A 25079-nucleotide genomic window follows, 5' to 3' on the forward strand; every position below is an offset into this window, starting at 1 on the left:
CACTACCGTGCTTGCCAGTAAATGATACCAGCTTGAGAAAAGCCAGAATCACATTGATTGAGTTATACAGCCTCCTTTAAAATGGTGCTAATTCATTATTAATGCCAAGCAATTTGCTAGGACTATTTAAAAGCCATAAATGACAAGAAAATAATAATCTTCCAACTTCTGCCTTCTCATATTCCATCCAGCTGTACCTTGAGCTCTGATAATACCTTAATTACCAACAGCTTCCCTGGGAGATTATTTCAACTGCCTATCAGTCTGTGAGTAAACATTTACTTTCTGGAATTTAAACTTTACACCATAGCATTTTACTGATCACACTTACATCATGGCTTGAGGGATCATTGAATTGTACAGCATAGAAATGGGCCCTTTCAGCCCACCTTGGGCATGCTGATTATGATGCCCATCAACACTAATCCCAGTTGCCTGCATCAGGCCTATAGTCTCTCTGCCTTTACCACCTACCTACCTGTCCAAATGCCTTTTAAACATTGTAATTGTATCTGCCTCTACCACCTCCTCTGGCAGCTTGTTTAGTGTAGCGGTTCTGGCCACTGTCTGTAAGGAGTTTGTACGTTCTCCCCATGTCTGTGTGGGTTTCCTCCGGGTGCTCCGGTTTCCTCCCATATTCCAAAGACGTACGGGTTAGGAAGTTGTGGGCATGCTATGTTGGCACCGGAAGTGTGGCAACACTTGTGGGCTGCCTCCAGAACAATCTACGCAAAAATGCATTTCATTGTGTGTTTTGATGTACATGTGACTAATAAAGATATCTTATCTTATAACCACCACCCTCTGTGTGAAAAATTTACCCTTCAGATCTGCTTTAAATTTCTCCCCTCTCACTTTAAACCTGTGCCCTCTAGTTCTAGACTTCCCTGCCCTGGGAAAAACACTCTGACTGTCTTTCCTATCTATGCCCCTCATGATTTTATAACCCTCTATAAGGTCATCTCTCAGCCTGCTACATTCCAGTGAGAATAAAAACCAGTCTATCTAATTTCTCCTTATGACTACAACTCTCCATTCCAGCCAACATCCTGGTGAATCTCTTCTGCACTCTCTTTAATGCTACCATATCCATCCTGCAGTGTGGCAACTGTATACAATATGCCAAGCCAGTGTTTCAAGCAATGTTTGGGTTTATTTATTTATTGCAAAAATGTGTGAGTATCAGTAAGTTCTCCCTTTAACATCCTTCTCTTTCAAGCACCCACTCTCTGTTTTTGGTTCTCTTCTCTATGCTTATGCCTTTTCCATAATCTCAGTACACTGACGCTTAAATGTTCTGTCTAAGTTCAAAGAACATTTTGAGATTTGAAACAATAATACTTGCTTTTATGAGAAAAAAACTGACAATGCTCCTCAGAGCAGGTAGGATAGGGAAGAAGTGACTGAGTTGTTTGAAATCAAGGATAAGTAATTAGAGACAATTTGCAATTGTTGACTAATCAATAGAAACAGAGTGCAGATTTAAGATGATTGGTAAAGGAACCAAGGGTAGCATGGGAAGTCTTTGAAAGGTGCTGCCTGATATGGTAGTGGACACAGTTTTAGTGTGGCCTTCAAAAGGGAATTTGATGAACACTCAGTGGAGAGAAAATCATGGGGATCTAAGGAAAGAAATGAGGACTGGGATTAACTATATTGCTTTGCAAAACAAATGGTGTCCATGCAAAGCCAAACAGCCTTCTTTGTACTGAGGTATTTGATAATCATGTTTCATCTGCCATCCCATACCTGGCACTGCTACCATGGCCACACCATTCATGGCTCGGTGGACTGATCTGGATTCTGCAGCTACCCCTGCTAAACTGGGTCGACAATGGATGATGACTGAGTCTCAGCTGGTACAACCTAAGGTCCTGCCTCTGAATTCTCCAACGGCCTTTCGTCAGTTTGCTTCTGTCAAAGACCTTTCTTAAACAGCCAGAGACGTTTTTATACAGTTCAATTGACTTGAAAAAAAAGAAAAATTGAAAACAAATCACTTAATTGCTTTTTTAAACTTACAGAAATTAACTAAACACGTATTCTCTGGAAGTTAGTTGAATGAAAGGTGATCTCATTGAAACATGCAAAATTTTCACAGGGTTTGACAACGTGGATATATCACTGGTGTTGATTGGAGAACTACTATTGACTAGAAGCATGACAGAACTGACATGTTTGTTAATATGATGTCATGGGATCTAAGATATTGGTATTGATATTGGTATTGGTTTATTATTGTCACTTGTACCGAGGTACAGTAAAAAAACCTGTCTTGCATACCGTTCGCACAGATCAGTTCATTACACAGTACAAGGGTAATGCGGGGCATATTTACACTGGAGCACAGCAAGGATCCATTGGGTTACCTCCTCTTCCTGCAGTCAGCATTTACAGCTGTGTAGCTGTCCATCAATAATGCCCTAAAATACAGTCTTAGGTTATAGTAATGTAATATCACTTCTTTTCCAATTTTCATTTCCTCATTCCAAGTAACAGCCTGCATTCTGTTATTCTACATTCTTTACAGTCTGTACCAACTTCCATCCTTCTCAGACCTCAAAGGGTTCATTCTGAACTGGTTTCCACACAGTTGGATGAAAGCACTACCTCTCCAGTCTGAACAGCATGACCTGGGTCTCCCTAGTGTGAATGCTTCTGGTGATTCTATGGCTTCCTGTTATTAAGCTCTCTGCAGCCTGACAGGCTTGAAATGTGTGAGTCTGAGGTATTGATTTTTTCCCCACGAAGATGTAATCCAATTACAACTGCAGAATACAGCAAGTTATTTTTCAGATTTGTAAACTAATTTCTAAATGCCATCCTTACTTGAAATGTGCTTATTTCTTTCTCTAATCCAACTCCTTTCCCTGTACCTTCATACTTATGTGACTCGTTGTGCTTAATTGGATGGTTTCCTTCACCAGGCAACTGTTATTACCGTAGTGTGCTCCCTCCTTTGCTCTTGATGCCGCAGCCTGGATTGCTTCAGCCCACTTTCACAAAGTGTCATTTTTCTGCTCAGCCACAAATGTGCTCATCATGCTAACCTCCGGCTGGTGGTCCTTGAGAGAACAGCCGGCTATGTTTTAGCAGGTTCATAACTTTTCATGTATATTTACAGTGCGGGAGTACAGAACACAGGGCCCAGCACCGTATCCAGGGGCAGTTCTGAAGTGAACTCTGCTCTGGGGGTCCAGTTGCACTTTGCAGCTGAGCCCTCAATTTTATGCCAATCATATTGAGAACATCACATTTATTTGTATGGGTTCATTAAAGAGATAACTGAATAATTTGTCCCTTCTTTATTTAACAACTAATCAGAGATGTTTAGATTCAGCTAAAAGTGCCTTTGATAGCGTAAACTCTCAGAAGGCTGTCAGGGAAGTCTGGGGCAAGGGCTCAGGTTCTATCACTTGACACCTAGTCACCATTTGCAGATTATTCATGGGATGACAGTGGCAGTCAAGCCTTGTGGACTTTGGGAGCCAAACAATCTAAGCCATCTTGATTACAATTCAAGCCAGTATTAACCATGATAATACCCTAGCATGAATAAACATTTCCACCTGGCTAAATGTGGTCAAGCACTGCCTTCTTAGCTTTGCTGTCAACACATTTCCACTTGGACAGTACAGTTAATGGAGCCACTTCATCACACTTTTGGTGACCCAGGTTCAATCCGGACCTCTGGCACTGTCTCTATGAACTTGCACATTCTCCAGGTGTTCTGGTTTCCTCCCACACCCTAAGGACATATGGTCTGTAGTTTAATTGGCCACTCTAAATTGCCCTAATGTGTAGGTGTGTGGTAGAATCTGAGGAAAGTTGATGGGAATGTGGGAGAACAAAATAGGATTTGCATAGGATTGGTGTAATGAGTGTTTAATGGTCAGCATAGACTAATTGGGCTGAAGGGCCTGTTTCTGTGCTATATGGTCCAATGACGTTATAAAACAATCCCAATTAAGTAGGTTCTCCTCATAACTATAATTCTCAAATAATAAAAAGAGGGACTTCTGAAAACACTCAGCACGTCAGGCAGATCTGTGGAAGGAAAAACAGAGTTAATGTTTCAGGGAAAGAAAGAAAACAAGCTAGTTTTAAGCACAGTTCCCTAACACATCTTTCCACTGAGTGGTGTGCTCCAAGATGACCTAGGACTAGTGTGACATTTACAGTCAAGTAATTTCAAACCTAACACCGAGGGAGCAGCAAGAGTAGAATTACCTTAATTTAATTTGTAAGACAGAGAAGGACAATGACTCTAAAACTGCAGCAATGCACAGAGTTACTGATGCTTCCATAGCCCTATCATGTAATTCCTGCCTCATTCTTTAATTCTCTTACCATCTTATATGTTTGGTTTGCATGAAGATGAATTAACACAGCAATACCCGGAAGGGATTTATCGATGTTTAATCCTAGTGTGTCCTTCAGGACTTGGCCATTTTTTTTTGGTAGCTCTTGGTTGAGGAGTTAAGTTTGAAGAACCCATTTTTGTCAGCCCATCTCTTTGAAAGAATGTTCTTGAACAAGGGAGAGAATAAGAATAAATGAGACATGCATTCTTCCAATCTAAAGTGGGAAGATTTCCAGATTTGACAATAAATATTATTATCTCAGTGAAGCTAGAGCCCTTAATAGCTCACAAAGAATGAAAGACTGCAAGACAAATCATCTTTACTGTACAATCCTTTGTTCAGCATATACAAGGAAGAAACCTTGAAAACCGGAAATAGTTTTTAAGGTGAGTAACCCTGAAATGCTAATATAAGAACATTGTTCAGAGGACATTTTGAGACAAGAATTGAAAAGAAAAACTCAGACTGATCATGGCTAGTCCTTTTTAAGTATGTTATTGTATTTTATTCAGAGGCCCCAACCATGGGTCACCTTTCAAAATAAATAGCCTGCTGGTCAGGACTGAGATGGGAAGACATTTCTTCAAAGGGTGTTGCATCTTTACAATTCTCCACTGAGAGAACTGCGAAGACTCGATCAAAAGTATATTCAAGACAGATCAATAGATTTTTGATGATAAGTGAATCAATGATACAATATACAAGAAAGCAGCACTGAGGTAAAATATTTTACTGAATGGTAGAGCAGATAGGAGGGGCTGAATGGCCTACTCTTGTTATTCCAGCATTGTCAGTCGGATGCAATGCTCACTTTCCCATTTCTCGATACCACCCCCTAACACCACTGCTGAATCAAATTTTAAACAGGTTCCGGTTTTAATTTGATATCCCACGGGTTTTATGCTGAATGGTACCCAAGGCTTTCTGGAAATAATGGGATAGCATGACAGAGGGCTTTCGAAGAATATCTTCAACCTGTGCTTCCTCAGAGAGGCAGAGGATTTGGTCAATCTGTTTTACAATGACATACTCGCATCAGGATATCATGATCCATTGGCCTTCTCAGGATCAGGTTATCAGAATTAATTGTTTTTCTTTCTTAAATTAATTAAAAATCAAAGCAGTGGGAAACTGCTCAGCAAATAGCTTACAATTGTGTTTGGACAATCAGAATTCTCTATTTTGCTGCAAATGCTAAATTTGGAGACATAGGGTGGATCCTGATGGTGTGAAGGATGTAAAATTGATAACAGCAGATTGCCTGTTCTTACAACTCATCCTATTTTTAATTCCATGGAAGTCAGCTGATTAAGATCCAAGATGGTGTCATGAAACACAATGAGGAACATTTGGTTTCAGTGACAGTGAAGAGAGAAATAACTTTAAAGTGATTGTATCGGAATGTTTCAGTTTTGAAGTATGGCCACTTTCTGCTTTTCACTGTTTAATCCACCCCACATATTTCAGGCAAAGGAAATACTTGTTTTTATCAATTGCAGAGTTTTTACTGCACTTAATTAAAGGCACAAGGGAGCTGGTGGTTTGCTTTGTGTGGAGCTGATTTATTACAGATGTCAAGGGAGACGTCTTGAGTCCGACAGCGGTTATTAACAGCAGAAGCATCAGTGCTGTTGAAATCTTAATTTTTAATTACATGACTAGATGGGAGTTTGTGCAATCTTAGCTCCAGAAACCCTATCCTGCGCAGCCCTGGAGGAGCCCTCACAGGGCAGGTAGTAAGGTTCTAATCAACTGTAGCAGCTCCTCGTTAAAAGCCAGCTTGTCAAGTTCTCATCGACCACAACAATCAGATTTGTATTGGCTCCCAGAAAGAAAACATGAAGGCAAGCAGGTATTACACACATTGAACTGAGCAGACAGTGTTAAATAACAGAGCTGACACATAGCAGTCCGGTATCAAAATGCAAGCAGTTTAGTCACGTGTATCTGGGGAAACAGCTTGCAGGTGCGCGGGAACACTAGAACCTGCAGATTCCATTCCAAAGTTCTGCATCGTCCTAGCTTGGAAGTATATTCCTCTTCTTTCATCATTGTTGTCTCCAAATCATGTGACTCCCTACCCTGTAGCCCCATGGAACTTCCTATCTTGACAGAATGGACGTGGAGAGGATGTTTCCATCAGCAGGGGAGTCTGGGATCTGAAGGCACTGCCTCAGAACAAAGGGACGTCCCTTCAAAACTGAGATGAGGAGGGATTTCTTCAGCCAGAGCTTGGTGAAACTATGGAATTCATTCCCACAGAGGGCCATAGAGGCCAAGTCAATGGGTGTATTTAAGGGAGAGAATGACAGGTTCTTGATTGGTATAGGGGTTAACGGTTACAGGGAGAACGCAGGAGAATGATGTTGATAAAAAATATCAGCCACGATTGAATGGCGGAGCAGACTCAATGGGCCAAATGGCCTAATTCTGCTCCTATATCTTATGATCTTCTGGTTTACCCAACAATACCACAGGAGAAGATTTCCCTACCCAACAGCACTGTGGAACTCCGTACCCAACCGCACCATGGGAGTGGACCTCCCTATCCAGCAACACCATGAGAGTATCTTCACCACAAGAACTACTGCAGTTCATGAATACAGCTCCTCACCACCAACCTGAGGGCAATTAGGGATGGGCAATAAACTAAGTAAATAAATCTACATGATGCTTGGGTTTAATGTCTCACTGAAAGGTAATGTCTCTGACACCAACAGAACTGTACCGTAAAATGGCCTATAATTCTGTGCTTACTTCCTCAGAGTCACAACTGAACCAAAGCTCTGAGTCAGCAAATCTTATAAGGTGGACATGTATTAAAGCAGAAGAAATTCCAAGCTTATCATGAAACAGAAACTATAGGCAACAAAATGGCCTCCTTCAGCAACTTTATTTCCATGACCAAAGTGGACTGCTGGCCTCGGAAAAGGCAAGGGGGAAGCAGAGTAATTCACAATTTAGGAAGAACTACCATGACTGGCAGGAATTATTACCAGGCTCTCTGCTATTTGTCTGCACTCTTTCCCTTCCCATTCTTCCATGTGTAGAACCTTTTATTCCCCTTTTATTTGGCCAATGGGCCAGTGTCAGATACCAAAGCCCTGCTGGAACAAACTCCCTGACTGGCAATTGACTGATTCTAATTAACTCTCACTCAGGTTGTCCGAAGCATACCTCTGATAATTAAATGTGCAGCATCGCAGGAGAAAGGATTGTTAATTGCTATGTATTCATTTCTGGATAAGACATTGCAAGTTTTAAATGGTGTGATTGGAATATTTATTTTTAGTATGGACTGTAGATGGAAAACGTTTTATTTTTAAAACACAAGTCATTTGTTTTCCCATTTGGTTCTTTTCCTCATGATGGGATTAATTAATGTGCACACCAACCATTTCAGCATAACACATACAAATCCCATCTTCATCAGAAGCACTTTGACGAACATTAACAAGGAAATATTTTAATTCTATACAATTTCTAAAGCTGACTACACATAAATATATTATAATACATTTATCCCATTTTCAATTTAAATGTTAAACAAATAGATCAAGAATTTTCATAATAGTGATGATCCATCATACAATACATACAAAGATGTCTCTGTTACAGATATCATGTGGTGCCAAGCACTAGAGCTGCAGAGATGATATGAAATATTAATTTAGAAATATTAATGCTTCTCCTGTCAGAACCATTGACAGTTTAAGGACATTATGTAAGACCTCGGGAGATATTCTTTGCTAAACCTTATCTTCATATCTTTTTGTGGTCTTATTCCTTATCTCTGTAATCTCCAACCTTCAAGGCTTCCTGTTCCCTTCCAATTCTGGCTACTTGCTCATCCGAGATTTTCATTTCTCCACTGTCGACAGCCAAGCTTTCAGCAGCCTAGACCTGAGCACTGGAATTCCATTCTTACCTCTCTCCCCTTTGTTATGGGGTTTCTTAAGACATACGCCCTTGATTGAGCTTTTGTCATCTGTCCAAATAATCCTTTTTGTGGCTTGATTGTTTATAATTTTTTAATTAAGTGTTTTGGGAATAGTGTGTTGACAGTACAATATTAAAGCAAGTTATTGGTATTGATTTTGAAGAATTCAATACTTCTTTTATTTTTTGGTTATCTTTTTGAATATATCTTTAATTACTGCTTGACTGTGAGGGTCAGCAACTCTGTGAGAGGATCATGTTTCACCTGCTGAGGTCAGACAAACAAAAAGGGTTAAAGAAAAAAAGAGGAATGAAAAATGTAAAAGAAATCACGTCGGCATAGATTCATACAGCGCAGAAACAGATCACTTAACCCAACATGTCTAAGAATCAAGCAGCTAGCTATACCGATTCCAACTACTAGCTCATGGTCTACAGCCTTTTATGCTTTGGTGATTCAAGTACTTATCCAGATACTTCTTAAATGTTGTGAGAGTACTTACATCCAACAGCCACTCTGGCAGTCTGTTCCAGATTCCAAACACCTTCTGGCTGAGAAAATTTCTCCTCAGATCCCATCTGAATCATTGCCCACTAGTCTTAGACACCTCTTTGATGGGGAAATGTTTCCTACTGCCTATCCTATTTCTGCCCCTCACTATGTTGTACACTTCTGTCAAGTCCTCCTTAAGCACCTCTGTCCCAAGGAAAAAAATCCTTGCCAGTGCATTCTTTCCCCATAACCAAAAGCCTGTTCCCACGCAACATCCTGGTGAACCTCTGTATTGTGGAGGGTCGTGGCAGTCACGTGACAACACTGACTCCATCTGGTTGGAAGACACACCACTGTCAATCAAGGTTTGGCACTACCCCTGCCCCTCTGGGCACACCTGATGATTGGTTGCCTGAAACACCTTTGTACCTGGCACACACGGGTGATTGGCCTGTTTGAACCACCTGGGCTAGACCACCCAGCCCTCCAGCAGTATAAAGAGTGCCACATCCTTAGTTCTGTCTCTTGGTTGTCTTTGAGGGATGCTAAGGTAAGCTGTGTACTGCTTAAGAGTAATTAGTTAAGGATCCCTGGGACCATAGAGTCGATGCTTGAACTGAGTCGAGGGGTGTCAGGCACCGTATTGTTTCTTCCTTGATTTGTTTGTACCCAGCTTGTTGTGTGTGTGTGCATCTCACCCTTGTTGCGATTTTCCCCCCCATGTTTGTGATCACCCATATGTGTATGTGTGTATTGCCCCTGTTATCTTTTCCCATGTTTGTCTTTATAAATAAAATCATTTTAACTCCAAAGACTGTGTCCAAAGTCCTTGCCCTTTGAGACCTTATGAACTTGTCTTAAAACAACCTTCTCTGAACTTTCTCCAAATTGACTCCTACAGTACCATGACCAGAACTGTACACTACTCCAACTGTGGTCCAACCAACATTTTATAAACTTCTACTGTAACTTCCCGAATCTTGTATTCTATGCCCTGGCTAATGAAGGCAAGTACCTGTATGCCTTCCTCATCACCTTATCTACCTCGATTGTCACCTTCATGTAAACTTGGACTTGTACACCAAGATCTCTCTATTCGTCAGTACTCCCGAGGGCCCTACTATTCATTGGGCAGGTCCTACACTTGTCAGTCCTTGCAAAGTGCACTGCCCTGCACTTATTAGGATTCAATTCCATTGAGAATTTCTATATGTGAATTCCTGCTTTAAACTTATTGCCTGAAGTGAATAAGATTCAGATGGAAAACTCCAGACAATGAGGAGCAGTTTGAAGAACATGCCCGGGAGCAAATCTCCACACAAAAGGTACGGGATACCAGTACCCATAAGGTACTGTGTACTGACATGGAGGATTGTGAGATCAGTGTGGAACTTGCTGGTACGTTAGGGCGTGTTGAGAAAAGAAAGAAGTAGTGTTGTGTCTCTTGAAGAACACTAAGGTGGATAAGTCCCCACGGCCTGATGGGATATAACCAAGGTATTGAGAGGGGCAAGAGGTGAGATTGCTGGGACCTTGACCAAGATATTCATGTCCTCTCTAGCCACAAATGAAGTCCCAGAGGACTGGTGAGTAGCTAATGTTGTTTCGTTATTCAAGAAGGAAATAGGGATAATCCTGGAAACTATAAACCAGTGGGTCTCACGTCAGTGGTAGGGAAGCTATTGGAGATGATTCTTAGGGATGGGACTTATGAGCATTTGGAAAACCATGTCCTAATTAGGGACAGTCAAAATGGCTTTGTGTCGGGCAAATCATGTCCTACTAACTTGATTGAGTTTTTCGAGAAGGTGATTGATGAAGGGAGAGCTGTAGATATTGACTATATGGATTTTAGTAAGAAGTATGACTCATGGTAGGCTCGTCCAGAAGATTAAGATGCATGGGATCCACTGTGACCTGGGTGTTTGGATTCAGAATTGGCTTGCCCATAGAAGGCAGAGGGTCTTGGTCCATGGGATTTATTCCGGCTGGAGGTTGGTGACTAGTGGTGTTCTGCAGGCATCCATACTGGGACCTCTGCTGTTTGTGATATATACCAATGACTTGGATAAAAACGTGGACAGGTGGGTTAGTAAGTTCGCAGATGATACAAAGATTGGTGGCATTGTGGACAGTGTAGAAGATTGCCAAAGGTTACAGAGGGATATAGATCAGTTGCAGATATGGGTGGAGAAATGACAGATGGAGTTTAATCCGGCCAAGTGTGAGGTGTTGCATTTTGGGAGATCAAATGTAAAGGGTCAGTACACAGTTCATGGCAAGACCCTTAACAGTATGATGTGCAGAGTAAACTTGGGGTCCAAGTCCATAACTCCCTGAAAGTGACTGCACATTGTTGATAGGGTGGTAAAAGAGATGTATGACATGCTTGCCTTCATTAGTCAAGGCACTGAGTTCAAGAGTCGGGAACTTATGTTGAAGCTTTATAAATATCTGGTTAGGTCGCATCTGGAGTATTGCATTCAATTCTGGTCACTCCCATCATAGGAATGATGTGGAGGCTTTGGAGAGGGTGCAGAAGAGGTCTACCAGGCAGAAAATATTTATTTTAGTGGATTTGTGGCATGGTTCAGTCTGTAAAATGAGCTGAGATGGTGAATAAATGTATGCCTACAATATTACCTGGTTAATATCCACTGAGAAATACAAGGATGTTCATGTCCTCTCCGTTATTATTCTAATCAGTGTGTCCTGTAAAGCAAGCTGCAGAAAACTGTTGGCATGCAATTTGAATGGAACACGCTGTTTCATGATAAATGCCTATAGTACATCTTGAAACAATTTCACAGTCAATGAGCAGAATTTTCTTTGCGTCATGAGGTGCAATTGTTGAAAGGCTACTGGAAGTAGATTCAGTGTTAACTTTCACCAAGGGAACTAAAAGAAAAAGATGTTCTTGAGAAAGAATTGGACTTTAGAATGAACAGGATAACTTTCAGCTGGCTAGTGCAGGTACGATGGGCAGACTGGCCTCTTTCTGATGTGGAGTCACTGGGGCAAAGTAGGGCAAAGTGATCTATCCAACTCTCGTGGTTTGTCAAAAGCAGATTGCATCTTAATGTTGGAAAGTAGTTCCATCACGCAATTTGGCTTCTGTTCCTTCCTGCTAGAAGCTAGTCATTCCTCAGGACATGGGCAAATCTCTAACACTGCCCCCAGGTGGCCATTCTTCATGCATCAATCCAGGTAGCAGGGAGTCAGATTTTGGAGACTCTATTTTTGCCGCAGGAACCTGGATCCGAGATCAGAATATGGTGGCCCCGTGCCCATGTGATGGTAGCACACAATGAAACTATGAAATCATCTCACTCCTTAGCAACCAAGTGTGAATAGAGATGGTATATAATGGAGAGAGGATTATTTCTTTGAGTTAACAATTTTGACCAGGTTATGGGAAGCAAAATCAAGAAACTGATTCTCCATAGCAAAGAGACTGAAATCTCTCTAAGGAGAGTTCAATTATATCTGAAAATGGTAAACTCAAGAATAAAACAGTTAAGACAAAGTGTGTTCACTAATTTTCCTTCATTATATTAGTGCCCATACTTCAAACATATTTCATTGCTTGTAAAGTGATTTTGGACATATGAGTTTGTGCCAGATACTATATAAATACTTCTTGTTCCTTTAATGTTGGACCTAGGTTACTGTGAGTAAAAGCAAACTTTGATACCAAAGTTCAGTGATATTGGGGTAGAAATCCACCACATTCAATTGTTCTCAACACACAACGTTGCAGCTTCTAGTTGTTGCAATCTACTTCAGCAAATCAGTTCTAGTGAATTCTATGAAAGTGCAGGACACCACACAACCAGTACTATATCGTGCATCTAGTGTAAATCCTCGTGGATGAATTTCTAACCCATTATCTTAAATTAAAGATGACAGTCTGTACAAATACAGTAATCAGGCAACAAATTAGCATCTTCTGTGATATTTCTGCTTTCTGTCAAATATGGAGCAGCCACAAGTAATGAGGAGTGAAATTTATACCTGAATTTAAACTGTGTTGAAGACTAAAGTGCCAGAACTCTGCCCACTTTAACCGTCTTTGTCTGTGTATTTGGCAAAGAGAAAAATAGCTGAACGCAACCTGTCAGTTTTACAGCTCATAGTAATAAATCCGTGGGTTTGAACAGTCTCCAAATAGAAACAATTTGTTAAATAGTAATATCTCAGAGAATCTAACAGTACATCAAAGTATTGCCACCTGATCATCTTTTGCACTGTATTTTTAGTGCAAGGTGATTTCTAATGAGGCTAATAAAAACAGACTCTAAATGTATTCCATTCTATTCAATATTGGCTGTACACCACAATCCTATACAGGCATGTTATGCAAAAAGCTTCTACTTGCAATTGAAGTTACCTGATATCAAGAAATGTTCCATATGGAGTAGCCTTTAATCTTCATTGCTGGTTTAATGGTAACCAAGTTCAAAGTGTTGCCCCAGTGACACTATGGCATGTCATTTACCTTCATCACTGCCAGCAACCTGTCTCTGGCAAGAGGAGCAGCAATGTTTGACAATGAAAGTACTTTAACATAATGAGATCCAACACCCACAAAGACACAGTGGTAATCATTCAGAATATCCCTTCTGCCACAGATCAGCAAAGGACAAGCATTAAATAGTGTCCTGGAGCACAGTGTGAGCACTGGGATTTGATTATAGCTTTTCCTTTAAACTGATTGCTCTGTAACTTGATCCTTCCTGGGAGGTGGGAAACCATAACAAGAGAGCGGTCAGGAGATTTTTAATGGATAGTCCCTATCTGAAACATTTACCTGCCATTGTATGTGTAGTATTGGTTGCAAACAATAATTATTGCTTTTGGGTTGTAATTCTTTAAGGAGTCTGTCATGTGACGAACTGCTGTCTGGACTTCAAGAATGTTTATCGAAGGTTTCAGTGAGGCAGTCTGTGACAAGCCATTGAACAGAGAGGGCACATCTTGTCTTGAGCTGGAGCCTCATGTATTCATTGGCACACTCTGCAAATGGGTCTTGTTGAATGCTTGGAATGCATAGAGAGCACATATTTCACACTGGCCATGAGGATGAGATGGGTGTCAAAAGTGACATAGTCATTCTGCATTAATGAGGTACATGTGGGAATCTCACAACCAATTCTGGGAGGCTGAGGTGTGGACAGGAACACATGAAATAACGGCAACACATAGAGGATTGATTGCAAGCATAAGATCAGCCTCGTAAACTATTGGACGAAATGTATAGCTGTACAGTATAAGATGGCAGGCCGGTCTCAGAATGGGTACATTGTAAATCTCTAGGCTGTGATGAAGCTCCCCCTTCAACTCACAGATGGAAAGGATGGAGATTTTTCCAGAGGAATGGCATAATTGAAGTAGAGGACGAGGATGAAGATAATTGCAATAAGACTGTATGTGAATGCAAGAAGCTGATTTTATGAGTAGAAATTGGGCCAGACGCCTATGTGAAGCTGGCAAAACTACAACTGACGTCCCATTTAATAAAGTAATTGAGAAGTTTCAAAATCAATTCATCTCAGCACCACCATAAAACATGGAAGTTCAGGATCCATCGTCAGAGGACAGGAGATATGATCAACAACTCAGTAGAAAAAGCAATTACGACATTGTAACTTTGCTGTGGTTTTGGTTAATCAACAAACTAATGGATGAACGTTCCAATCCAAGTTGGTAAGCATACACGGTCTAATATTCAAAAGGGCATTTCTGTGGAAAAACCCACTAAAGACGCAAAATGAGCAGCAAAAATATTCTGATCAACTGTGGAGAAGGTACTGCAGGAAATAAGATATCTTTATTGGTCACATGTACATCAAAACACACAGTGAAATACATCTTTTGCGCAGAGTGTTCTGGGGGCAGCCCTCAAGTGTCGCCACGCTTCTGGCGCCAACATAGCATGCCCACGACTTCCTAACCTGTACATCTTTAGAATGTGGGAAGAAACCGGAGCACCCGGAGGAAACCCACGCAGACACGGGAAGAATGTACAAACTCCTTACAGACAGTGGCCAGATTTGAACCTGGGTCACTGGCGCTGTAAAGTGTTACTCTAACTGCTACGTTACTGTGCCTGCCCCAGCATTGTTTGGGCAATCAGAATACTCTAATTGCAACAGGCTTGGAGGTGGAGAACCTTTCAATACAAGGTAATGTATTTAAAAGAATGCAAGAGCATCAGGACAAGTTTTTAAAAAATGCTAATGTCTTCTTCCAGTAGAACTTGGTTTGATTATGTGAGGAGATAAATATGAGCTGTGGCCAGTAAAAGAGAAAATTGAGGTCATGATCATTTGCAGGAAACCTGAAATGGTCACATTTTCAGGCAGCATCCAATACTACACCTGATTTCTACTGTACCTCACCAGCACTGACACCTCCTCACCAACATAAGAAATGAACATTGACGTTAGAGTAAGGAATATTAACATGTTGATAACCAGTGTAAGGAAAACCTCAGCAGTGAGTTGTGTTTAGTATATTAGTATGCCAGTCATATGTTGGCTTTTGAAGTTTCCAACAATAAGGTTGAGTAGTGATGGAAATGACTGGCCAAATGCATTGTGTGTACTTCTCAGTTCTACACAGGTTGAGAAAAGACATTTGTAATTATATTCAGAGGGACAAATTTTACCAATTCTTTCTGGGAAGACTGTTTACACTAATTACTGACTTTACACCTTTGCTGACTATACTGAGTCCAAAATCTACCATTCCTGTGATGCCTGCTTCATGGATGCACAGCAGGACAACTGTCTCAATATAACTACAACAGGATACAGGGCAATGAACCAAAATACAGTTGATGTCTTGTGGTGAAGACGTACAAAAAAAAATTGCAAGAGGCATAGAGAGCAAGACTTCTGCAACAAACACAGCAGATGGTCCTTTCCCTTTCACTAGCAGTGGGAGTAGCTGGAACCACACAAAAGGGGCCAATTTTGATGCAAACTCAGTGGACAGAGAAATCGAGACATAGGAAAACAAATAAAATTGCAAAATCTGGAATCTGAAACAATCCCCCAAATCTTTCTACGATACATTGACAACGGCATTGGTGCTGCATTCTGCACCCATACAGAACTCAGAAATTTCATTACTTTTGCTGCCATTTTCCACCCTCGTGTCCATGTGGTCCCTTTCTGGATCTCTGTCTCCATCTCAGGAAATAAACTAGCCACTTGTATCTTTTGCATGACCACACTCCCACAGCTACCTTGACTATATGCTATCTTACCCTGCTTCCTATAAGGATGCCATTCCTCTTTCCCAGCTTGTTTATCTCCATCAAATTTGTGAGCCCTTCCACTGGTGACTCTCAAATGTCCCCTTTCTTCCTGAAACGTGGCTTCCCCTCTGCCATAGTGGATGGAGCTCTTAACTGCATTTCATCTACTTCCCACTCATCTGCTCTCACCTCCCTCTCTGCTGGGACAAAACAAAGACTTACTCACCTTCCACCTCACCAGCCTCGGCATTCACCGCATTATCCTTCACAGCTCCAGTATGATCCCACCACCAGTCACACCTTCCCCTCTCCTACCCTTACTGCATTTCATAAGGACCACTCACTTTGTGACTGCCTGTTCTGCTTTCCGTCCCCAACCATCATTCCCCTCCCATGGCACCTTTCCCATGCAACCAGAGGATATGTAACACTTGTCCATTCACCACTTCCCTCCCCAACATCCAGGGCCACAGGTGAAGCAACAATTCACTCGCCCTTCAACCAATCTCATCAACTCCATTTGATGTTCACATTAGTCTCCTGTACTTTGGAGAAACCAAACACAGATGGGGGTTCGTTTTGCAGAGCCATTTTAATTCTCAATCTTCCCATTCCCACACCAACATCTGTCCATTTCCTCCTCTACTGCCAAGTTGAGGCTAGATGCAGGTTAGAGAAACAGCACCTGATATTCCGCCTTGGTAGTCTCCAACATGATGGCATGGACATCGATTTCTCCCCTCTGTCCCTTCACCCCTTCTCTTTCCCCTCCCCTGCCCTTTTGATCTGCCCGTCACCCACTCATTCCTCCCTCCGGTTCCCCTTTTCACTTCCTTCTTTTATTCCATGGTCCACTGTCCTCTCCTATCAGAGTCCACCTTCTTCAGCCCTTTGTCGCTTGCACCTATCACCTCCCAGCTCCTTACATCATTCCCACCATCTTCCCTCCCTCATCTGGATCCACCTATCACCTGCTAGCTCTTGCTCCAACCCTTTCCCCCACCTTCTTACTCTGGCTATCTCCCCCTTTCTTTTCCAGTCCAGATGAAGGGTCTCGACCCAAAACGTCAACGTCCATTTCCCTCCACAGATGCTGACTGACCCGTTGAGTTCCTCCAACACCTTTGTGCATTGCTCCACATTTCCAGCATCTGCAGTGTCTTACATTCTAACATGTCTGTCTGTTGTCTCCTCCACTGCCAAGTGAGGCTCAACATAAATTTTGTCTTCCATCAAGGCACTTTGCAACAATCTGAGATGAACTCTGAATTTTCCAACTTCCGAGAAACTGCCCTCACATTGATCCCATTATCATACTCATGTCTCTTTCTCAGACCATTTCTTAAATGTACTCATGCTCCTTATCACATGATTTACCTTAACCTATCTCCATATGGTCTTTTGTCTTACATTTCACACCTCACTCCAGGAGAAGTCAACCTTTATTATTGCTTTGAAGTGCTCTCATAGTACAACATCATTGAGTCCAGAGTTGCATCTCATCTGAGGGACTTGAAATGCACATCACACCAGCACTGTTGCGAAGGTCAAGAGTGCACAAGCTGGCAACTCAATTCAACATGTGAAATGTGTAAGATTTGTACAAATCTGAACTTGTAAAATTCAGTTTCAACATTCCTTTAAAAAAGAGAAGTTGGTCAGTTATTTAATATTGGTTGTGAGGAATGGTTGTTATGTTAAGACTGTTACTTCTTTAAATGGTGCATTATATGACTGCAACACTGCTTATAGAAGGTTCCTGAGCACAATAGGATTCTGAGAGGGGGACTAACGCTCTTTCCCCTGAAGGAGATGCATTGGAAATTTCCTCTGGGGCTTCTCCCAACCAACTGCCATAACCTTAGCAAAAGATTGTCAGAAGTCCCGTCTAGTCATCTGTCTGGGATGACACCAATCTACTCCTGAGGTTATGGTGGCCAACTGAGAGAATGCCCAAGAAATTCCTTGTGATTATTTGGAGTTGCAAGTTGTTGGTGCCAGATTACATTGTGCAAATTGGGTATCATATTTGCATTTGTAATAACAGTGATGGCATATCAAAGGTAATGTCGGGTTGCAAATGAAATTGCAATGTTTTCAGAATGATAAATTATTTCATTAGCATAGGTTACCTAGCAACAGTTTTGCATTTAGATAGTGGCGATGTAATGAATGTTGGTTTGACACTAGTGCACCAATACTGCCACCAGGAGTAATTGTGTGGTGCAGCAGTCAATTGAAAACTCACTTTCAATATTAATCCACCAAATTTATGTATTTACAAGCGCTGATTCATGGATGGATCATTCATCCCAAGACGCTCCATGCCATTACATTGGACATTAACTTCATTTGCCCTCCTCTTTACATCTTTTAATACACTTAACATACTGAAATCTATTCCTCACAGCTTTAAAAGCTTCAATAGACTCCCAGCAATCATAATATTTGGGGAACAGAACTTCAAACTCACAAAGGGATATAGATAGATTAAGTGAGTGGGTGATCTGGCAAATGGAGTATAATATGTGAAAATCTGAAATTGTTCACTTTGGCAGGTAAATTAAACAGTATATTATCTAAATATTGAGATATCATGGAGCTCTAAGCTGGAGAGAGACCTGGGAATCTTATTGCATGATAATCTAAAGGTCAGTATGCAGCTATTGCAAGTAGTTAGAAGAACTAATAGAATATTATTGTTTATTATGAGGGAACTGAATACAGAAGTAAGGAGGTTATGCTTCAGTAATAAAGAGCATTGTTAAGAGCACAGCTGGAGAGCTGTTCATATGTTGGCAGCAGTTCAAAGAAGGAGACACAAGAGATTCTGCAGATGCAGGAATCTGGAGAAATACACACAAAATGCTGGAGGAACTCAGCAGGTCAGGCAGCATCTATGGAGGGAAATAAACAGTCACCGTTTCAGGTTGAGACCCGGTCCTGATGAAGGGTCTTGACCCTAAACGGCGACTGTTTATTTCCCTCCATAGATGCTGCCTGACCTGCTGAGTTCCTCCAGCATTTTGTGTGTGTTGCAGCAGTTCAAAGAAGGTTTATTCCACTAATACCTGGAATGGACAGAGATGCTTGTATCCAGTGGAGTTTAGAAAAGTAAGTGACAATTGAAACACATGAGATCCTGAGGGGTCTTGACATGGTGGATGTGGAGAGTATGTTTCCTGTTGTGGGAGAATCTAGAACTGGGGTTCACTGTTTAAAATTAAATGAGTCACCTGTTTAAGGCATTTTTTTTCTCTGAGTCCACTGACTCTTTTGAACTCTTCCTCAAAGAGTAGTGGAAGCAGAGTCTTGGGATATTTTTAAGGCGGAGGAAGAAAGATCCTTGATAGGAAAGAGGTGACAGCTCACCATAGGTAAAACTGGAGAAACAAAGGACTGCAGATGCTGGAATCTAGCTGAAAAACACTATCGGCTGGAGGAACTCAGCAGGCTAGGCAGCATCCATGGAGAAAAGCAGGCCGTCAATATTTCGGGTCTGGACCCTTCTTCAGGACTGAAGATAGGAAAAGGGGAAGCCCAATATGTAGGATGGAAAAGCAGAGCAGTGATAGGTGGACAAAAGAGGAGAGGTGGGGTGGGCACAGGATGGTGATAGGTAGGTGTGGGGGAGGAGGGGATAGCAGATCCACCGGGGGATGGATAAAAGGGAAGAAGAGAAGAAGCATGGTGGGGGGTGGCGGGGAGGGTGGATTACCTAAAGTGGGAGAATTCAATATTCATGCCATTAAGTTGCAAGGTTCCAAGACAGAAAATGAGGTGCTGTTCCTCCAGTTTGCGCTTAGAATTCTCCTGGCAGTGGAGAAGGCCGAGGACTGACATATCAGTGATAGTGTGGGAGGGGGAGTTGAAGTGACTAGCAGCGGGAAGCTGCAGATCGTGGTTACGGACAGAGCCATGGGTATATTGGAATGTGGAGCCATGATCTGATTAAATGGCAGTGGAGGATTGATAGGCCAAGTGGTCAACTTCTGCTCCTAATTCCCATGTTCGTGTGGTTGTTTGCACAAGAAACTGACAAGTCAAGTTTAATCATGTTGCCTGTCTTCAACATTTAACATTGTAAAGTCTTGTACTACTCTAAATTTGAATAGCATAATATGGTATTTAATTACTGTGAAAGTGAAATAAAGCTTAAGTAGTTAACACCATTTTAACTTTCATAGAATCATTAAAGTTTTCTGTCACAGGAGACGAGTAGGCCCATCATAACCACGCCAGCTGAAAAAAGAGCTACTCGGACCAAACTCACTCTCCAGTCCTTAGTTCACAGCCTTGGTTATGCACCATCATGTGCTGTCCAACTATTCTTTAAATGTGATGAGTATTCCTGCCTCAAACATTCCTTCAGATCCAGACTGAAGGTTGTCCTTAACACCCTTCTATCCTTCAACCTTCAATATACACTCTAAAGTAGTTTGCACCTGTTTCCACTCACCTTGTTACCTCAGGGATCTTTCAGCAAGCAACCAAGCCCTCCCTTCCCCCCCTGCTTTGTTTTCCTTCTCCAAGTACTATCACTTATAGTCCTTTGAACTGAATTCTACTTTACTACCTTTCATCCTACCTGACTAGTCCCTTAGTACCTTACTGCAGTCTATAGCTCTTTTCCCCCAATGGCCAATTTTTGTATCATTTAAAACAAAATCATTGATATTTATCTTTAAAGAGCAATGGGTGTAGAATGGATCATTTAAGAATACTCCCCTAAACAGTCTTCCCATCATTAAAACATTTGTTAACCATTACCCCTTGTTTCCTGCAACTGGCTTAGTCTTGAACACAAATTTACTGATGGATCCTTACTCTTTTACCTTCCTGACCAGTCTGCTTGTTGAATGCCTTCCAAAAATACTTTTAACCTTGTTAAATGTCTTGCAAAAATTCATGCAGTGCATCTAGGTTTGTAGGACAGGAGAAATCTGCCAACAACAACATGTAATGATTTGATCCACATGATTTTAAAAGATGAGAGATTTTTTTTGCAATATAATTGAACCTTTTGAATTTGAATGTGGAAATCTGACTGGAGGGTTACCTTGTTTAATAATCAAATCTAAATGTTCTTGCAGCCCCTGAAGATGGAGGGAAGGCATCTGAGGAGGTAGAAGGTGAGGCAGAGGCATCCGCACCTGAGCAGTGAGACCGTGATCACACTCCTTGTCGATACTTCCTGTAAGCCTAGGAACAATATTGTGCAGGATTAATTCAATGCTATCTTTTCAATTTGTACTCCTTGCAAGATGTTCCTGTGTTCTTCTGAATTACTTTGTACATTTCCACCTGCCAGCAGACACAGCAGTCTCCTCTATCATATTTCTCTCCCTTCTACTCTCTTCTTCCTTTATTTCTTCTCTCACATTTGCATCTTCTGTTTTATCTTCCTCCTTTCCAGGGAGAAAATAGACCGTGGCCTCTTTCTTGCTTTGCACATAAGGGCATTAAGTAGATGTTGTAGTTTGTCCATGAGCCTGTGTGGTATTCTTATATTATGTTGTCCAGGAGGTTGAAGCATTATAATTTGCCATTATTGTTGGGTTTGTTTAACTCCTAGATGATATTACAGACTGCACAAATGAGATGAAATCAGCAATAGTAAGCCCTTGTCCTTAGACAGTAATGACCAGCTCCACTCGATCAGGATCGCCCATGAGAAGACTCACAGCTGGCTCTGATTGTCAGGTGGAAATTTCCATTGTACCATGAAACATTTTCTTTCTACCAGTCTTCAAATGATTTATTGCTTTTTTTTAAACAGGAGGAAGATATGATTACAATAGAGCAACAGAAACGAGCCTAGATGCATGCTGCATGAAACGGAATTTTCAGTAAATAATTTGCTGTATACTGGGTAATGATTTAAGGAAGCAAATTACCGTCACCACTTCAAAAAACAAATGAGTATCAAATGCAGGAAGAAAGATTTTTAATTCTAACTGATGATAGAGATTTCATTATATCTAAAATGTTCAACAATAAGTTATGACAATCACAAATAACTTCACCTGGGATTCTTGATTTCATGATTTTACACTTTGGGAGACACAGGGAAAGTTGCTGGAATATGAACCAATTGAAAGAGCTGATAGCAAAAACAGTTTAGGCAAAGAAGAACCTGGCTTCTTGTGGTAATAGAGTGGTCAGGGGAACCTTCCCACCAATCTAACCATCCATTTCCAAACTTGAAGATGTAGCCCTTCAGGGAATCCCCGAGCTCAGTTCTGGCTCAGATGATCCTCCAACATCTAACCTGATTGATCTGTTTATCTGAATGGAACAGAGTCAGGATCTACCATTGGAGGAGTCGCATGCCCTTGACCTAGACTAATGTCATTGGTGTTTGGGCTTGAAAAAAATATAGTTCTTTAAGTTGATGTGAAGTATTATGTACAGAGCATTTCAAACATGTAGGGAATGAGCAGCCAGACTCCTAGGAATGATGACTGATCGTTGTGTGAGACTCTCAGACCATTCTGCTGTCACCTTCAGCCTTCCACCTCTCTCTTTCATACTTCAAGATAACTTTTGCTTGTTGAGTTCGGGTTTTCTGTTGAAGAATTAGGAGAGCAATTGATAAAGCTGTAGATGGAGTCATGCTGAGCTTTTCATGGAGCTGCTCACTGTATCTTCACTTGCCAATGCTTGAATTTCTTCCTCCCCTTTCTTTCCTTTCACACATAACACTTACAGAATTTTTTTTTGAATGATGGAAGTTCTCATCCTATATCAGCTCACTTCCATCTCACAGGATTCAGGCTGACATGTTTAAAATGCTCGGAACTTAAAGCCTCTCTACACAAATCCTTGCAGGTGCTGATACCTCCCAACATTTAAACAAGGTGTCACATCAATGTTGAGATCCCATTGCTAAGCTCACATTAAATTTTAAAGCAAGGTCCCAGTTTTAATTTGAGTTGTAATTTTCCTTTTAAATGTCCAGCCCAGTAAAAAAAAACAAAATATTCATTTCTTATCACTTACAACACGGTGATGCAAAGAGCATTTTGACAGAGGATGTTAATGTATAACTGAGCACCTCGGGGATAATTGTAACCTAACCCATTCAACTCAAAACTGATGGGATGAGTCCATTGTTGGTTTTACACTGATTATACTATTCACTAACATCAGTGTAACATTGGGTGATGCTTACAACCAGAGATCTATACAACCTGTGAATTTTCCATCCACAAATCAGTTTAAAGTGAGTGTCCTTGATTCTGATCCCAGCTCTGCAGCAATGTCCACTGTAATCCATATCACCTCTAGTCTGTTTTCACACCATGCATGCAGGATTAACTCAATGCCAAAATTCTGAATGACTTGCAAGAATAACTTTTATTTTGGTCATTATCATTGGGAATGTTTCTTATTTCAAGGTCAGTTTTGTGCCTGGTCTCCCAACGGTGAACAATATGGTTAAAATAAAATGAATTGTCCTAGTCACAACAACCACGATTGTCTGAGAGACTCATTGAAAGTTATGCTTAAAGTCAGTCATGTAGAGCAGTATACTGGTCTGAAAGAAAGTGAGTTGGCTTGGTCTGGATGTCTAAATGCAAGCATGGTCAATTATGTATGTGTTTGTATTGCATTGAATTTACATCAGCAGAATGGGCTAATTGACCTCACTGACATGTGTCAGTGTTTATTTTCCATATGAGCCCCCTTCTGCCCACTTTATCCCAGGGTATTTTTTCTCATTCATGGAAGTATCAAAATTTCCCTTTAATGTGCCCACGTTATTTGCTTGAGCTACCCTTTGTGATCTCAAGTTTCACAATCCAAAACAGTTTTTTTTCAAATTTTCACAGATTTTGCTACAACACAGAAAGGTCATTTGGCCTGTCGAGCCTATGCTCACTCTTAGAGCTAACCCATTGGTCTCATTGCCCTTGGTCATTTCCCTTCAAATCATCTATTCTCACATGTCCGTCAACTACCCCTCCCCCTGTTTCTCCTGCCACCCACCTACACCAGTGGCAATTTAAAGTGACAAAATTAATCTAGTCGTGCATCTTTGGGACATGGGAGAAAATCGGAACACATGGGAGAAATTCATGGGATCACGGTGCAAACTCCAGGCAGACAGTACTGGGGGTCAGGATTGAATCCAGGTCACTGGAGTTGTGCAGCAGCAGCATTAAGTTCTGTGTCATTGCTGCATCACTGTGGCTCTGTGATGTGGGCATCACTGGCAAGAACAGCATTGACTGCCCACCTTCATTTGCCCTTGAACTGAGCCTTGCTGGGCCTTTTCAGGGTGAAACACGTTGGTGAGTTTGGAGTTACACACAGGACAATTGGCAGATCTCACCCACCCCACCCAACTGAAGGATATTGGTGAACAAAGTAGGATTTTACAACACTTTAATGTCGTCAATAATTTGTTTTATATAAATTCCAGATTATTAACTGAATTTAAATTCCACAGCTGTCATGGTGGGATTTGAACTGCGGATTCAGTCCAGGCCGCTGGATTACAATTTCAGTAATTTCGCAGTAGCTCCACCACTGCACCACCGTAAAAAGAGTCTGTGGGAAAATTGTAAAATCTAACATATTAGCATAGTTGTTGCCAGAGTTATGATATTCTGGAATATGCACTTATCCATTGATCGCAGGGTTAACATGTAGTCTGCTAATTACTGGGCACAACTCCCAGTTGTGCTAATTACTGGGCACAACTGTGTGTGTGTGTCCGTGTGTGTACCATAACTAGAGATCTCTCATTATGGACTGTTGTGACTATGGAGTTGATTGGTGCTGTGCAATCTTAGCAGTCCATTGCTGATAAGAGATGCCAGTCTTACTCTGTAAGAGTGTCCCTGGGAAAATCAATTGTCATTTGCTTCCTTGCTGTTTATTTGCATGTGACTTATCTGGAATACTTAATAATTCTTCATTTAAAGTCTGTTTATTTAACAAAAATAATAAAAAAATTTAAAGTATCAAAAATGGTTGTTGGGCTGAATTATTTCAAATATTAAAGAATCAC

General features: G+C 41.2%; 1 protein-coding gene across 1 annotated transcript in view; it reads left to right on the top strand.

Moving 5' to 3' along the window:
- The window catches only part of LOC127583681 (neurogranin-like), a 64775-nt gene extending 39756 nt beyond the window's left edge, over positions 1-25019 (top strand). The window contains exon 3 of the mRNA XM_052039920.1: positions 21154-25019. Coding sequence (XP_051895880.1) covers positions 21154-21224 — 71 coding nt within the window. The 3' untranslated portion in view covers positions 21225-25019. The remainder of the gene's footprint in view (positions 1-21153) is intronic.
- Positions 25020-25079: the final 60 nt, after the last annotated feature.

The sequence above is a fragment of the Pristis pectinata genome, chromosome 27 (genome assembly GCF_009764475.1).
Source record: "Pristis pectinata isolate sPriPec2 chromosome 27, sPriPec2.1.pri, whole genome shotgun sequence".
In the NCBI taxonomy this organism is placed as follows: domain Eukaryota; kingdom Metazoa; phylum Chordata; class Chondrichthyes; order Rhinopristiformes; family Pristidae; genus Pristis; species Pristis pectinata.